The sequence below is a fragment of the Nicotiana sylvestris genome, chromosome 9 (genome assembly GCF_000393655.2).
Source record: "Nicotiana sylvestris chromosome 9, ASM39365v2, whole genome shotgun sequence".
Taxonomy (NCBI): domain Eukaryota; kingdom Viridiplantae; phylum Streptophyta; class Magnoliopsida; order Solanales; family Solanaceae; genus Nicotiana; species Nicotiana sylvestris.
In genome coordinates, this window is record NC_091065.1 from 84,863,884 (window position 1) to 84,882,724 (window position 18,841).

An 18,841-nucleotide genomic window follows, 5' to 3' on the forward strand; every position below is an offset into this window, starting at 1 on the left:
GCAAAAGTGAGCAAAATGATGAAATCATAAACAGCCCCTCAGGAAAACACCACTCGTATGCAGCCCCTCTGGCAAACATCACTCATATACAGCCCCTCGGGCAAACCTCACCATCACTCATATACAGCCCCTCGGGCAAACCTCACCATCTCACATATACAGCCCCTCGGGCTAACCTCACCATCACTCATATACAGTCCATCGGGCAAACCTCACAATTACTCAGCACTTGCACTCAGTAGGTACTTGCGCTTTTAGGGGATGTGCAAACTCTACAGAGGCTCCTTCAGCCCAATCGCTATAATAAGACAATCATGGCATAAATCAATCAGGCCCTCAGCTTCACTCAGTCATAAATCAGTAAAACATATTGCGGCGTGCAGCCCGATCCCATAAATATCCTCACAAATCAAGTTCTCGGCCTACTCAGTCATGAATCAATAAAACATGCTGCAGAGTGTAGCCCGGTCCCATAAATATCCTCACAAATCAGTCCCTCGGCCTCACTCAGTCATAACCTCTCAGCCACTCAGGCTCTCAGAAAAAAACAAGGTATTCAACCCAAACAACATTTATATGATGCATAAAAACAGAGTAATAGAGACTGAGTTATGCAGTAAATAACTATAAACATGACTGAGTATAGATTTCCAATCGAAAACAATGAGAGGATAGCAATAAAAGACCTCTAAGGGTCCAAATGACACTGGCATAAGGCCTAAACATGGCATCCAGTCTGATTTACAGAAATCTTTCTAAAATACATAAGAAGCATGTAGTTTCAACTAAATATTCAACTTTACAGTAGCTACGGGAAATACCTAGTCACAATCCCTAACGGTGCATGCCCACACGCCTGTCACCTAGCATGTGCGCCACCTCAAAATAGTCACATGACACAAAATTTGGGGTTTCATACCCTCAGGACGAGATTTATAATCGTTACTTACCTCAAACCGATCAAATCTCTACTCCGCGATGCTTTTGCCCCTTGATTCGGCCTCCAAATGCTCCGAATCTATTCACAACCAGTACAATACCGTCAATATATGCTAAAGGAATGAATTCCACAAGAAAAACTACTAAATTAGACCAAGAACCCGAAATTGGTTCAAACCCAGCCCTCGGACCCACGTCTCGAAATCCTACAATAATTATAAAACTTGAAATCCCATTCACTCACGAGTCCATACATACGAAAGTTATCAAAATCCGACTCCATTTGGCCCCTCAAATCCTTTAATCAAACTCTCCAAAATCCCAAGTCCTACCCCTCATTTTCACCCCTAATTTCCCCTAATTAATTGATAAAACAATGGAAAAACACCATAGATAGGAGTATCAAGGCTCAAGCAACCTACCTCACTAAAACCCCCTTGAATCTCCCTTCAAAATCACTCCAAAAGCTCCAAAAATCGACTTGAAAATGGTGGAAATGAACCAAAATTCGCGAAGTGTGCTATTTATACTTTCTATCCAGGTCTTCTGCACCTGCAACCATATATCCGCTCCTGCGGAACTGCACTTGCGGTCATTTCTTCGCACCTGCAGAAACCACTTAAATTCTCAAAGCCTCATCTACGCCCTAGGTTCCGTACCTATGGGGGGCGCACCTGGGCACATCCTTCCGCTTCTGCAGAACTGGCCATTCTCTCTTCTTCTGCGTTTGTGCCCCAGGTTTCGCACCTGCGGGTTCGCAGATGCGACCAATCTTATACTTCTGCGGAACCAGCCCTAGCCTTCCATTTTCAGATATACGGCTAACCAAATGCACCTACGACCTCGCTGTTGCGGTTCCCATTCCATAGGTGCGGAAACACCAGCAGCAACAGCTTTACCTGCATTTTCCAAATTCCAAACTCTCTGTTAGCCATCCAAATCAACCCGAGCCCCTCGGCACCATAACCAATTATACCAACAAGTCCCAAAATAACATACAAACTTAGTCGCACCTTCAAATCACTTAAAACAACGTCAACACATTAAATTACCCTCGGATTCAAGCCTAAGAACTTCTAAACTTCCAAATTCTGCAAACGACGCCGAAACCTACCAAACCTCGTCCGAATGACCTCAAATTTTACACACACGCCACCAATGACACTACAAACCTACTCCAACTTCCAGAATTCCATTCCGACCCCGATATCAAATTTTCCATTGCCGACCAAAATCGCCAAATTTCCAGCTTTCGCCAATTCATGCCTAATTCTACCACAGACCTCCAATTCATATTCTGGATGCGCTTCTAAGTCCAAAATCACCTAATGGAGAAAACAGAACCATTATAAATCCAATCCAAGGTCAAATACTAAAAAGTCAAACTTGGCCAAACCTTTCAAATGTAATGCTTCTAGCTGAGAATCATTCTTCCAACTTGAATTCCGAATAACCTGAAAATCAAAACTGACGATCCACACAAGTCATAATAATTCATACGGACCTACTCATGCCCTCAAACAACTGAGCGAAGTGCAAATACTCAAAATGACTGGTCGGGTCATTAGATCTTTCCCCACTTAAACATATGTTCGTCCTCAAACGTGCCAAGAGTTGTTCCAAAAGCTATCAAATCGACGTGTAACCTCACTATGCATATACCCGGGGGTGAACCCACATCACCCTATCCTATATAGGTCTGATAACACAACATGACTGAAATTTCTTAATTCAACCTAGTCCATAAGTCTTAGGGCCCAATTTTCCAATATCTGAAATTTTCTATAAGATCGGAATCTTGCATCTACACATTGTATAAGTCCGAACAAGTTGTATCAAACCATATCTGTAACCCAAGATGTATTAAATTATATACCACATAACTCAAATACTCATAACAATAACTTCTAATCACAATAGCTACTCAAAATAACCCAATACCGGTAATAAACCTCTTAAGAAACAAAGCCTCGTTCTAACACTTTCATATACTTCCAATGATGAGAGAAACACGCAAAACCTCATAATTATTCATCAGATCAACTAGTCATGGAGCTCCCTCGTCTCCGACAGGAACTATAGCAAACTTCTAAGTCGACTTCTGATATTATCCTTCCAACCATGTTGTAACCAATTCTGATAGTATTCATTCTAGGTCCAATGAACTCATCTCATCCAACACGACCACTCTGATGACATGACACACAAATACAATCCAAAGCCATAACCTGTGCAATTCGTGCACCCAATAGCAACATCCCAAACGTACTCAAATCATGAAAAATGACTCAAACGAGAGGATTCTCCCGTAGGCTTAACAAGTACTGCCACAACGAAATACTGTAAATCCATCACACCTCGTAGGACCATCACACGGTTCTAACACAAAGGTTCATACCTCAACATAATTCTGCTACAATGTGTGCCCCTCCAAATACTAATCCATGGCATATACCTCAAGCCACCTTGCTCAAAATCATTAACCACACGCAATTCGACATCAAGTACTCAAAGTGCATTCCCATAATCATGGAGAAGCAAATGACATAACGCCACACAAAACCCAAAAGAGCATAACCAATACGCCATCCTTCAAGCAATACACAATAATCTTCCCGCTCAAATTTCGCTATAAGACCCCAATAGAATCGCACCATATATGCATATAACCAACAAATTGTAAGGCCCCAGAAAGTTATTCCAAGTAACTTGAGATTTCGTCATGCCAAGGTAGGCTAATTATTTTATTTTTTGTGTACAAATGAGGATTCATGATATAATGGGTATCAATGGGATATTTTAATAAGCATATAAGTCATATTAGAGGTTAATTGGGTCTAAGGAGAGGCCTAAGTCTAAGCCAAGTTGGAAAATTTCATATTAGACGAAAGTTGTAAATGAGTACGCACAAGACCTCACTTTGAACAATCATATCTCCATTTATATAAGGAGTTGTGTGATGAACAACCTATCATATTAAATCCCTTTTAGTCTCATTTCCAACGCAACAAACCGTTCGTCATTTGGAGGTGTATACAGAAAGTTATGACCATTTTACTGAGCCTGTGTTACTAGCGCGCCCAGGTGCGCGATTGTGCTAATGGACGCGCATATTGGGAAGCTTTCTGCCTTCATCGCGCTACTTTAGCGCGACCGGGTGCGCGATAGCGCTAGTGGAAGGCTTTTAAATACACCTAAGGACCGGAAATAAGAGAATTTGAGACATTTCTCAAGCTTAGGGCTTCCTCTACACCCCCAACTCGACCAAGGCATCCAATTGCACACCTAAGGTGAGTTTTTAAGTGTGTTTTCATGGTAATTTCACTTCTCAATCACTAGTTACAATATGATTTTGATTGGATTTCATAGGATTTCTTCAAAATCTCAAGAACACCCCAAAGTTGTCTTTCAAGATTTGGTCTACAAGAGGTAATCCTACACCTTAGACTTACATATATGGAGTTATTATGGAAATATGAGTATGGATTAAGTATTGTAACTCATGGGATGGTGATTGGAAGCCATAGGTGCCTAACCTAGGTTGTGTTGCGATTGTAGATATTGTGAGATGGGTTATTGAGGTATGATTCTTGGGGTAATAGTATTATGTATACATGCATGTACAAATTAGGTTTGTGGGAAGATTGAAAAATATAAATAAGTAAATATTGGGTTGGGGAATAAAGGAAGTCTTGTAAAAGAGATTTAAAATCAAGATGCTCAACTAGTGTTTGATAAAAATGCTCAAATGAGCTGAATTCATGAATACCTTCCTAATTTGTGTTCAATTTTGTTATGTCTCAAGTAGATTGGGATTGCTAGAATTTTCAAAACGTCGTAGTAACTTAAGGAAAGCTTAAACGAGGTATGTATGGCTAAAAACCCCTCTTATTAGAAATTGAGCTCCGTTGGCATTTACGAAAGTATGGTAAGATTTGAATTGGTTAATGTATTGGTGGTTATCGCGCATTAATTGATTTGCAATTATCTACACCTATACGTGAAGGATGTACCTCAATGTGAGTAATGTACCATTCTTATTAATTAGATATGTATGAAGAATACGATTTATGTGTTGAAATGCTTAGGCTATAAACCAAGATTGAAACTGAGAATTATTCATGATAGCTATGTGCTCACTTACATGTGCTTGCAACTTAAATTACATTTGTATATGCCTATGATTACAACTTGCAAAATGCACATTGAAAATTGAAGATTAAGTGGTAATGGTGGCCCTAAGTTCCAAGGACTTGACATGATATGTGTGAAATAAAGATTCAGATGTGATGATAAAGGAGAAAGGAGCAACGCCTAGGTAAGGCGGCCTAGCCGATCGGGTCGTGATCGGACACCATGCCGCACACATGGTGGTAATGTGCTGTTATTGACTTCCGAATAAGGGAAATGAAATAGTGATTGAGATATATGCCCCCAATGAGGAAACCTAGCCGGTCGGGTCGTGATCGGACTCCGCTCAAGATAACGGTGGTATTGAGAACAGTGATGAAGATATGAAAGAAATGCCCCAAACTAAGTTTTGGAAATTATATGAAGGATTGTATGAATTGCATATTTGATTTACTCATGCGATTTACTTGTACTTGCTTGATAGTTATTTCTAGTAAAATGGTGTTTAGTTATACATACTAGTGCTATTCGATGGCACTAACGTCCCTTTTTGCCGGGGGAGCTACATTTTTTTTAATGAATGTAGGTGGCTCCATTGCGGATAGTGCCGATCGCACGTAGCGAAGTACCTTCTTCTCAAGATCTTGGTGAGCCCCCTTCTCCTTCAAGGGGCTACATTGCACATCTTCTTATTTTGGACTTTCACTTTTGAGGTATAGTCGGGGCCTTGTTGTCGGCATTGTTATCACGTCTTTTGCATCCTTAGAGGCTCCGTAGACGTTTGTATGGGTTATGTATGGGTATTGGATAGGTCAATGGACCATGTTGTAACCTTGTACTCTTGCTTTCTTCTACACTGTAATTGTATGGGAACTTGGAAACTTAACTATGGTTTAAGGTTGGGATATAAAATGAACTAACCGTGTTTAATGTACTATCTTTCCTAGTTTAAATAAAGGTAAGTATGACTTCCTTATTCCTATCGAGTTGGGTAGATAGCGGTTGACAAGGCTTTCTCAGTTGGGTTCACTCGATTGACCGCCGGTCGCGCCTCCCGAAGTTGGGGCGTGACACAAATCATAACCCCTTGTAACACAGAAGAGTTACTCATAGATCACTCCAGAACATGAATAAGCTCAATAATAATCGAATGGCATATCCCTCAATAATAGCAGTTCGGAGTCAACAAACCCGACCTAGGGAAGAACACACATCCATATTGGGCCTACCAATGAACCCCAAATAAACTCTGGTCACCTACAACCGATAAATAACCCTCTGAAAGTCCACAGTGACTAAATCACAACACATACTACCCTTTGACTAACCTTAGCTACATTTTCACAGTCTACAACCACAAATCCACATGAGAACTCCCAGTCTCCAAATCCATAGAAAACACAAATCACCATATCTAATCCCAACTCCACCGACCAAAAATCTGATGCATCTCTCATACACGATCATCCCACGAGGAATGCTTCTCTGATTCTTTCGTGCCACATCACAAAATCTTAGTATCAGCAGTCGATCAATTAGACGAGTACCACAATACTAATGAAGTATCTATAAATCAAAACACATTGCCCCCTTCTGAAATGTATACTCTCATCAATCCATACCAAATAGTAATATCATTCACCTAGTCATCTAAAACTGCACATGCTGCCTAAGGATACCCTGTAACCCTGCTCATGCAAATCTCAATCTCACACAACAAACTGCATGTACCATTCCATCGTATGAAAAGTATGAAAATCTCATAATCCACTCTGACTCACAGTAAACTACATACTCAACTAGTTAGAAACCTTCCATTTGATCTCATCTAGGGGAAAATCCCTATTTGCAACATGTTCCACACACCGGTAGGAAAAATACACCTCGAACAATGGTAGAACCACTGAGAACTCTCTGAATCCCATTTGCATAAAACCCAACCATCAAGACTAAATCCTTCTAACCCAACCAAGCTACGCAGGTCACCAGAACTCAAGAGCATTGCCACGAAACACCTGTAGAAACTCATTACCTCATAAACATCCACAGAACTAATCATACCCATTACCATGCCGATCCAACCTACAACCAAGTTGTCCTATCTATCTGAGTTCTTTCTGAATTGCATTCACATTGATACTTCTCCTTGCCATAATGCCACAATCTTCAATCCAGATTTACCACACGAGACCCTAACATAAAACCACACTACCCTAAGGCTCATAAGCCGCTAAATTCTCTCTTAAGCACCCTAAAGTACCACAACCGAGATACCCACTCTGAAGAGACCTCCTGTGAATTTCAAGTTGGTCATCTCACCTTCTTGATATTGAAATGTAATCCACAACGACGAAGAAATATTGCGAGCCTCGACACCATCCAGTGTAACTCTCAGCTCCTAGCCACATACAAATCCGCAAAAATTCTCAATATCCACATATAAATCTTGAATTTATTAGAACCATTCTCGAGAGTTATCCACTCTGCTCAAATCTCAATTACACTGATCAAACGAATCAATCGACCTGTGCCCCATTTGCACTCCAACACCCAAGAAATTAACCCCACCTTAATGCAACCAGATAAATTTTTTGCTCCACACACATTACATCTTTCACCAATAACACTCAAATCATTCCATAATTCTCATATACTCGTAAAGCCCAATACAACTTGTATCTAGAAATCCCCTTTACTCGAGTCATCCTTAATCTCAACCTTTGCAAGTCATAACTAATTCACTAGTATACCTCAAACTGAAACTAATACGACACTTAGCCGTGCAATCAACTTATCAATAGCAGACTCCCCCACTTGGCTCAAAGCCATAGATCAAAACACAAAAAACTCACAATTCCCATACTCTATTACTGTCATAATACCATAGTGAGATTCAACTAAATCCTTCATAAGCTCATGCAACACAACCCATCTAGTAATTCAAATCATTTGCAAATCTTGCATTTACCCTCGTAACAGTCAAACCCACTCTCATAAGAGATCCAAACTCAAATTGCAACATACATATTTCTCTTGTAAAAGAGGACTCCCAACAAACAACATAGGGATCACACAATCCTCAGAACTCCCCGTAGAAGATAACCCACCTGCTTAGCCTCAAACTTGTATCTCTCTATAATCCTCCATAATCATAACTATTATGCACTCACTTAATCCCCTTGAATCTGAACTCATACCACAAAATGAAGATTACTTAATTCCACAACTAAACTATAAAAGAGTTCCTTCAATACACCCATACTCGAGGCCATACGACAACTCAAGACAGAAGTCAATCACCCAATAGTCCTTGCTATATCTCCAGCAAACTCTTTTTGTCACATTCAAACAATTTGAACACATCTCGCAATCAAATCATACTCACCCCATAGTCATCCAGTCATAAACCCCACCAATAAAGACACAAACGGACATATAAGTCCCAAATGCACATGCTCACACAATCAAAATCCCAGTACTCAAGCCACAGACAAAACCCGGCCTCAAGTCCTCCAGACCGACCCATCATTAACACGCCAAAATCACATCTTACACCTCAACCATGGAACTCACAAGTCGTCGATGCACAGCTGATATCGAGCACTCATGTGCACACATGAATGCTTGGAAGGAATTCAATGAGTTACGCTTCAAGCTGAATTAATGCCGCAAGATAAGGATTCAAGAATGTGTAATTTCCTAAAGGTTCTGCAGCCTCTCGAAGATAAGCTCAGACTACTCCGTACCGATTTGCAAGATTCTGCTAAACCTGCTCATGACTTGTGAGACCTATGTAACCTAGGCTCTGATACCAACTTGTCACGATCCAAAAACTAACTCTGTCATGATGGTGCCTAAAGTGGTACTAGGAAAGCCGACACATTTCCAAAATAATTTGATATTCTCATTTCAAAGACAATTCCAAAGCTATTTAATATAAAATATTCATAAGGAGTTCAAATCAAAACAAAAGTGCGGAAAAGAAAGCCTTACATCGGGTGCCACCAGTCATGAGCAACTACTACAACTATTTGAAAATATCAAGACTAATATAGTCTGGGATTAAATCAAATACAACTAAGGGAAGATAAGGAAGGAGGAATGCAGGGCTGTGATCACCGGGTAGCTACCTGCTAACTTTAATAGATCTGCAACTGAATAAACAACATCGGCTACCATTTTCAGAAATGCTTGGATTTGCACATAAGGTGCAGAGAGTAACGTGAGTATGCAAACTCAGTAAGTAACAACAGTAAATAAAGACCGAGAAGTAGTGACGATCAATAATGCAAGTATAGTTCATTTTACAAAAACTCAGTAAAATACGGTATGCTTTTAAAACCATAGTTTAAATCAAATCAGCTTGTTTAAATCCAGTTCCAGTAAAAATCATTTAAAAACATCTTTCAATAGTTTTTGAACAAAAGTTCATTTCAAAAGTGAGCAAAATGATGAAATCATAAAAGCCCCTCGGGCAAACATCACTAGTATACAGCCCCTCGGGCAAACATCACTCATATATAGCCCCTCGAGCAAACCTAATCATCACTCATATACAGCCCCTCAAGCAAACCTCACCATCACTCATATACAGCCCCTCGGGCAAACCTCACCATCACTCATATACAGCCCATCAGGCAAACCTCACCATCACTCAGCACTCGACACTTGCACTCAGCAGGTACCTGCGCTCACTAGGGGTGTGCAAACTCTAGAAGGGTTCTTCAGCCCAAGTTCTATAACAAGCCAATCATGGCATAAATCAATCAGGACCTCGACCTCACTCAGCCATAAATTAGTAAAACATGTTGCGGCGTGCAACCCGATCCCATAAACCCATAAGGAGTAGCATGGGCTTTGGAGCCATTGATAACCCTGTCTAGTAGCTTGATAATAAATGCAGGCCAGTTGATCTGCCTTCCACTTTCAAGACACTCCATCAACACCAAGTCCATATATTTATCAATGTGCCTTCTTTTCTGCCTAGGCAGCAAGCACTTGTTGACAAATTCAAATAGAACTTTGTGTTATGGCTTCATTTCACTCTTATGAACAACTTTGGCCTCATTCACTTTTGAGACATCAAAGAATCTCCTGGTGATTGCAAGGGCAGTAGGAAGGGAGTCCAAACTTGGCCATCTTTGCCTTGTATAGTCATCATATCCCTCAACAGGGATGTCAAGAATCTCACCCAGCTTCTCTGCATCGAAGGTCACTTGAACCTCTTTCACTTGGCTGGTAACTCTGCCATCCTTGACCTCTACATTGGCCATGAATTCAATGATCTCATTCCTGGTCAACCTACCATCCAACTGAAGGGCTATGTCCTTCCAACCTTGAGTAGCTAAAGCATCAACCAATCGAACCATCCTTGGTTCCACCAAATCCTTCAGAAGTCTACCCTTTAAGATTTTTCTCTTGCCAAACTTAGCCAGCTTGTCTTATTCATCATCAGATTTACTCTCTTCTTCACCACTCCATTCCTCCTCCTCAGTAATTCTAACTTGTTTATTTTTCACTGCAGACCTTGTCCTCTTGGCCAATGAAGGTTCAGCAGTCTCAGACACAGATGAAGACTTCTTAGAAGAAGTCTTAGTCTTTTTAGGCTTGGGGGTCTGAACCTCCACAGTTGTATGTTCCTCCTGATGGACCTGTTCTATCTCCTAACCATCAACAGCCTCAGAGGACTCTGCAACCTTAGCTTTTCCTTTATCCATCCTCTTCTTCTTGCTTTCATCCAAAGCCTTTTGTAATTCACTCTCACTCTGTTTCACCATACTTCTTGTGGCTCTCCCCTTTGGCAAGGGAATTTCAGTAGTTGTTGGGGATTTAGCCTTTCTTTTCTTGGTATTCTTTGTAGTGTTGGGAACCTTAGGTGTTGGTGTTCTCCTTTTCTTAGGATTATAACTAGCACCTACTTTCTTCAGAAAGTCTGCTAGGGTTTTTTCAATAGATGAACCGGGTTCATCCACATGAGAACTTAAATTTACCAAACCCTCAGCAATCTCCCCTTATCCAATTCCCCCTATTTTCTTGACACTTTCTCCTACAATTTCATCCCCAGTCCCACAAATTGTTGGTCTAACCATCTCAGAGGTGGGTGACGAATCAACCACTTCTATCCTTGTTCCCCTCACATCACAGCTTGCACCCTCACTCTCTTTTTCTTTTTCATTTTTATTTTTACCTCATCTCCTTCTCAACTCAAGCATTTCTATATTTCTAATAGACCCAATAAGAACAAACCTATTTTCTACACTTTCAACCAAAACGGAACGTACCTCAAAAGGGGAACTCTGAATCTTCTCAAAATCAGAAGACCCAGTTCCTTCCCCCTCACTTGCAGACTTGAAGGAATTGTCTGAGTGTTCATATTCTTGGGCTTGGATAGCCTTCAATTGTGCGTTCAATATTTTTGACAGTGCACCTATAGCCACAGTTTTACGAGCGAGCATCTTAACACGTCTCCTCATAGGCTGGGGGGTTGTACTGGATTGAGAAGGTGTGGAGGAATCAGAAAAGGTAGGTTGTGTAGGAGTGCCTGGGTTATCTTGAGGGTTCGACATTGTGACTGATTTCGTGAGAGAATTTGTGAGTTTGGCTTTTGGAAGAGAGAACAGTTGAGAGTAAAAGAAATTTTGACGGTTTTGGAACAATGAGGGTGGCAGAAGGCGATTATGGGTTTTTAAAGAGAGAAACTTAATTAATGACTAACGGTATCTTTTTGCAGTCAATTAGAAGTCCAATCAACCTGAAATTTCAGGTTGAATGAGCTTTTAAGCTTCCCTAGATTGTAGGCAATTTATGTGGTGAGAATTCTAGTAGAGACAGAACTGGTTTAAAAAATAAACGGATAGGATTTTCTAATATTTTTGAACATAGGTAGGACTCTACTCATAATTTAAATATTTATATTTCTAATTGTGCAGAGTATAGAAAACACGCCTCGTTATTCTGATGAACCGGGTTCTTCATTTAGAATCCTCTTGATCATGACTCTATTTACCAAAGTAGAGAAATTTGTTAGAGATCAGTGAGTCATATCAACACATGTCACAAGAGTATACTATTTACAGTATAAAACTGAGTAAAAATTAATCTAGATATTTACACAAGTTCCAGATTTCCTAGCTAAAAAAATCATTTTTTTCATTGTGCATTCTGAGTTGATCCCATTAGGTGAACTTAATCATCCCTAATTCTAACATGTTCCTTTCAAAGCTTTCTCTACTTAGTGTTTTAGTAAATATGTCAGCAATCTGCTTATTAGTAGCATAAAATTCTATAGCAATCAATCATTTCTCATAGTTGTCCCTTAATAAGTGATATCTAACATCTATGTGCTTAGTCCTCTTCTGATGAACTGGGTTCTTAGTCATACTAATAGCACTAGTGTTATCACAAAAAATAGGGATACAACCAACATCAATGCCAAAATCCATCAGCTATTGTTTGATCCACAACAGTTGAGCACAACAAGAGGCAGCAACAACATACTCAGCCTCAGCAGTGGATAAGGCCATTGAATTCTGCTTTTTAATGGCCTATAAAACTAGACATGAACCAATAAAATGAGCCATACCTTAGGTGTTTTTCCTATCCACAAGGAAACCTACATAGTCAACATCAACATATCCTACTAGATTAAAGTTACTACCTTTAGGGTACCAAAGGCAAAGGTCAGTAGTGCCCTTCAAATATCTCAGTATCCTCTTGACAGTATTGAAGTGGGATTCCTTAGAATTTGCTTGAAAACGAGCACAAAGTCCTACACTGAAGACAATGTCAGGTCTGCTAGTAGTAAGATACAAAAGTGAACCAACCATACCTCTATACAACTTCTGATCAACAGATGATCCAGGTTCATCTATGTCTAATTTAGTAGTTGTTGCAATGGGTGTGTCTATTTCCTTTAATTCATCCATTTTAAACTTTGTAATCAACTCTTTTGCATATTTATGCTGATGGATCATGGTTCCATTTGGGTTTTGTTTGATCTATAAGCCTAAGAAGAAGTTAAGCTCACCCATTATACTCATTTCAAATTCACTCCACATTAATTTAGCAAATTCCTTACTGAGTTTTTCAGTGGTTGCCCCAAATATTATGTCATCAACATATATCTATACTACTAGTAGATCATTACCTTTTTTCCTCAAGAATAAAGAGTTATCAATCTTACCTCTTTTGTATCCATGTTCAAGCAGGAATTTGGATAGGTGTTCATACCATGCTCTAGGATCATGCTTGAGTCCATATATGGCCTAGTCTAGTTTGTATACATGATCTGGACACTCTTTACTTTCAAACCCTGGAGGTTATTTGACAAAGACTTCTTCCTTTAAGTAGCCATTTAGGAAGGCACTATTCACATCCATTTGGTGAAGGGTAAATTCCATGTGTGTTGCAAAGGCTATGAGGAGTCTTATTGCCTCCAGTCTTGCAACTGGAGCAAAGGTCTCATCATAGTATATGCCCTCCTCTTGGCTATAACATTGGACTACCAACCTTGACTTGTTCCTTGTAACCGTTCCATCTTCATCAAGTTTGTTTCTGAAGACCCATTTAGTACTAATTACTGATCTATCTTTGAGTCTTGCGACCAGATGCCACACTTGACTTCTTTCAAATTGATTGAGTTTATCTTGCATTTCATTCACCCGGTCTGCATCCTGCAAAGCCTCAGCAACATTTTTAGGTTCAATAAGAGATAAGAATGCATCAAAAGCACATAGATTCTTATTGAGATCTAGTTTTAACTCCAGAAGTTGGGTCAATAAGGATGTTCTCAATGGGATGAGAACTTTGATACTTGTAAGGTTTCACAACCAACTGATTTCTATTTGGAGTTTCTCTCATGTTCTGTTGTTGAGGAACATGCTCATGGACAGGTTCTATTTGGGAATTAGATTCACTTCTTCTTTGTTCAGTTCCCCCTGTCAGGTTGCCCTAGATGGAAGAACTTGTTCCATCACATGTTCCTTCTTTTGGTGCAACTTCAGCTTGAGCTATGACTTCACTCAATTTTTTTACCAGCCCAATAGCTTCATCTCCATGTTCCTGTCTCTCAGAAAGAATGTTAGATTTATCAAAAACCACATGTACACTTTTCTTCTACACACAAAATTCTTTTGTTGTACACTTTATAAGCTTTTCTATGTGAAAAATATCCCAAGAATACTCCCTCATCACTTCTGGTATCAAACTTACCCGGGGAGTCCTTTCCATTATTGTGCACAAAGCACTTACATCCAAATGCCCTAAGATGCGATATATTTGGTTTTCTCCCTTTAAATAACTCATAGGGAGTCTTCTCTACAAGAGGTCTAGTCATGCACCTATTAATGATGTAACATGCAGTATTTACAGCATCTGCCTAGAAGCTATGTGGTAGTTTACTAGAAAGAAGCATAGTCCTAGCCATATCTTCAAGAGTCCTATTCTTTCTTTCAACTACTCCATTTTATTGAGGAGTCCTAGGGGTAGAAAAATTATGATCTATACCATGCTCATCACAAAATTCAACAAACTTAGCATTTTCAAATTCAGTTCCATGATCTGACTTAATTGATGCAAGTTGATTACCTAGTTGTTTCTGAGTTTTTCTAGCAAAGGCAATAAACATGTCAAATGCTTCATCCTTAGATGTTAAAAATAATGTCCAAGTAAACTTAGAGTAATCATCAACAAGCACCATCACATATTTCTTACCACATCTGCTTAATGTTCTCATTGGACCACAGAGATCCATATGAACCAGTTCCATCGACCTGGTCATGCTTACCACTTTCTTGCTTTTAAAAGAGGATCTTACCTGCTTCCCCCTTGCACAAGCCTCACAAACTTTGTCTTCCTTAAACTTGATGTTAGGTAACCCTATCACCAAGTTCGTGGATACTAATTTGTTGAGTTGGCTTAGACTTGCATGATAAAGTCTTTTGTGCCATAAGAGGGGATCATTGTCCAACACACTTAAGCAAGTGAGTTCATTTTCTGAAAGAGTGGACAAATCTACAATGTAAATACTGTTAACTCTTTTTCCCTGCAAAACAATCTTGTCAGTGGTAAGATTTATGACAAAACATTTGGTAGAAGTGAATGCTACCAAGTTACCTCTGTCACACAGTTGTGATACACTGATTAGGCTATATTTCAAGCCATCTATCAAGTAGGCATTCTCAATGGAATGTGAGTCTGTCTTACCTATCTTTCTAACCCCAATGATCTCACCTTTCTTACTATTTCCAAAGGAGACATTACCTCCTTTTAGGTTCTCAAGAAGGACCTGGTTCTTACTTCCAGTCATACGCTTTGAGCAGCCACTATCCATGTACCATATTTGGCTACTTTCCTTCAATTGGACCTGCAAAACGAAATCAGGGGTTAGTCTTAGGAACCCAAACTAGTTTGGGTCCCTTTCTATAGGCAAAGGGGTGAATTAAATTCTTTTTAGCCCATCTAGGCAGCCTATTTTTCCCTTGAACAAAGATTTTGTTCTTTTGACTGGCCTTTTCTTTTGCATTACACTCACTTTTGTAATGACCAGTCTTGCCACAATGTGTGTAGATTTTGTTCTCAGAAAGTGTGATGTACTTGCTTTTGGAATCCCACTTAGGTGCTGGGGTCCCATAGCCAAGTCCTCTCTTATTGCTACTATGATGCTCTTGTAGCCAAGATAATGCATCAGAGGACTTATTCCATTTGCAAGTTTTGTCTAGTTCATGCTTCACCTTGCCTAGATCTTCTTTTAGGACTCTTATCTGCTCATCTCTCTTGTACAACTCATCCTTTATTTTTTCTAGATTTTCTTCTAAGGTGAGGTATGTGTGATCAACTTTCTTTTTACATGTTCCTAATTTTAGTTTTAAATTTTCAGATCTAAGTTCTAAGACTGTGGTGTCAAGTTCAAGAACTTGGTTCTTCAACTTAGTATTTTTACTATCACTTCCACTAGCCTTGAGTTCCAGATTTTTGCACTTAGCTTTTAGGATCACACATTCCCTAGACAGATGTTCCTTCTCATTGTTTATGACCTTAGACTCATCAATGAAGTCTAGCAGTAATTCAGATAGCTTTTCTTTAGGCAAAAATTTAATCTTATCTTTGAGATGAATCACACTTACCTCTTGTTCATCATCTGATTCTCCAATGGCCATAAGTTCTTGTTCATCTCCAGTTTCATCTTTCCAATCCTCATCTGGGCTTTCTCCCCAAACAGCAACCATAGCCTTTGTTGATCCTTTGTTCTTCTTGGGTTAAACCTGTTCCTTCTTCCTGTTTCTTCAGTCAGCCCTTTCTTTCTTCCATTCAATTTCCCATTGAGGACAATTCTTGATCATGTGGTCAGTCTTACCATATTTGTAGCAGCCCCTGTTGGTCTGTTTTTCAGAAGCCCTTTGTTTATTAAAAGTTGCGCCTCTTGAAGAACCCTTTCCTCTAATTAGGTATTTCTTGAAATCCTTTGTGATCATAGCCATTTCATCATCCTCTAAGTCTGCACCTTCAACTATTCTAAGAGCCATGCTTCTTTCCGTCATGGGTCCATCCATCTTCATGGTTTGCCTTCTCAGTTCATAGGCAGTGAGATTTCTAATCAGCTCATCTAACTTGAGAGTAGCAATGTTCTTTGATTCCTGAATAGCAGTGATTTTGCTTTCCCAAGTTACTGCAAGACCCTTATCAAGATTTTCTCAACCTTGTCTTCTTCAAGGATAATTCTTCCAAGAGACTTAAGTTCATTTGTTAGTGTTTTAAACCTTGTGTAAATCTCTTGGATGGTTTCTCCTTCCTTCATGGTGAAATTCTCATATTGAGAATACAACAGTGTTCCTCTTGATCTCTTTACTTGAGGAGTTCCTTCATGGTCCACTTGTAGAGTGTCCCAGATATCCTTAGCAATAGTACAGCTTTGAATTCTGTTGTACTCGTCTAGACCTAGTTCACACACAAGCCATTTCTTGGCCTTGGCATTCTTTTCCCACCTCTTCAAATCATCAGTAGTACAGTCAGCTCTAGTCTTTGGCACATCCACTCCTTCAGCATTCTTCTATTTAGTACCAGGGGACCATCAGTAACAATGTCCTAAAGTTCATAATCTTCTCATATGATGTGGTCTCTCATCCTGTTCTTCCACCAAGAATAGTACTGGCCATTAAAGAGTGGAGGCCTAGCAGTGGATTGTCCTTCCAATTTCGAGGTGGTGCACTCATCTTGATCTGCTCCTAAGGTGTTAGCCTCTTCAAGGATAACCTGCTCTAATACCAATTGACGTTCTATACTTCAATACCCCACACAAGGGGGGGATGATTTGTGTGGTGCCAAATTTTTCGTTTAACTTGATTATAGAAGGACCTGATTCTTCTATGTGTTCCAACTACTACTGTTGCGAAATAATAAATATAAAAATTAAATAACACGGAGATTTTACGTGGAAAACACCTGGCTCAAAAGGCAAAAAAACTATGACCTACCTTCCAGTAGGATTTTCCCAAACTCTCCACTAAAATCACTGAGCCAAAAACTGCATTTACAAAAACTCTTTTGTAAATCTAGGATTAACTCTAATCCGTTTTAGCACATAGCCTCAACTGTTGCGACAACTTCAAGTTAACTCTAACTTGAAAACTCTAAGTACCTAATACAATTACTTCTAGATAAAGTTGAAAAGTACAATATTAAAACACCTACTACAATTGAACTAGAATAAAAAGACAGACGCTTGGAACAGGTTCTTCTATCTGGTTCAAGTAGCTTCAGTATTGCACGCTTGAATCACACATAAATTGCTTGCAAAATTGCCTTGCTATTTTGCTCTCAATTCACGTGTAACTTCTACTTATGTGCATTACTTGTAAAAGAGAACAACACTGATATTTATGGAGTTAGTAAAAAAAGATTGACTAGAATACAGATGCTACTCTTCCTTGGTGGAAGAGTTCTAGTTGGCCTCATCCTCTAACTCTATCCATTTCTTAAGCAGTGTTTCTCTTTGTGTAAGGAGACTTTCTCCTTATCCAATATGCAACCTTTTCGATCAGGATCAGGAGATATCATTTCTGGTAAGTTAAGTTTATCTTCTTCACGTGCATCTCACATGTTTAAGTTGATCATAACTGTGTTTCACAAGATGAACTTGGTCCATGTCTGAATTCCTTTGTCAGTCTTCAAAACTTCACCTTTACTTGGGCCAACATTAATAAAAAAAAGAAACAGAATTTAAAGAAGAAAAAAAACCTTTCCCCTAACTTTTAACCCAAAGCAGTGCCCTCCCCCCCCTCCAACTTCTTCTTCCTTCGGACCAAAACCAGCGCCACTCCCACCCCCACCCCCATTCATCTTCTTTCTTCTGATCCTCTTCTGCGTATCCTTCCTCTTTTCCCAAATCTACCCTCCATCCAACTAATTAAACACAACTCTTTTCATTAGATCCCTTCCCCTTTCCACCTTCTTCTCCAACATGCCTTATACTTAAAATTTACCCATCCATACTTGAAAATCTAAATTCTTTCCATGAAACTAATACAAATATGAAACAAAAGAGAATAGACAAAGCAGAGAATCCACTATGGAATCATTGACAGGCCTCGCTGGAAAAAGCTCATCTCTTTCATCGAAAAATTGACCTCCAAGAAAAGCCGAAAGAAACGATTCTACTGGAATGTTCAGTCTTCTCTCTCCATCATTTTCTTGGTTATGAATTTGGGCTTATTTCACTTTTATTTTTCTAATTTATTATTTTTGGTGTAAAATTATCGGTCGATTCAAATAATTG

General features: G+C 39.4%; 1 protein-coding gene across 1 annotated transcript; it reads right to left on the reverse strand.

Annotated features, from left to right (window-relative positions):
• Positions 1 to 16,352: 16,352 nt before the first annotated feature.
• On the reverse strand, positions 16,353 to 18,405 carry LOC138877866 (uncharacterized). The gene is made up of 3 exons (XM_070157511.1): positions 18,304 to 18,405; positions 16,766 to 17,116; positions 16,353 to 16,703 (listed from the first exon to the last, which is right to left on the reverse strand). The coding sequence occupies exons 1-3, from the start codon at positions 18,403 to 18,405 to the stop codon at positions 16,353 to 16,355; spliced, it is 804 nt and encodes a 267-aa protein (XP_070013612.1).
• Positions 18,406 to 18,841: the final 436 nt, after the last annotated feature.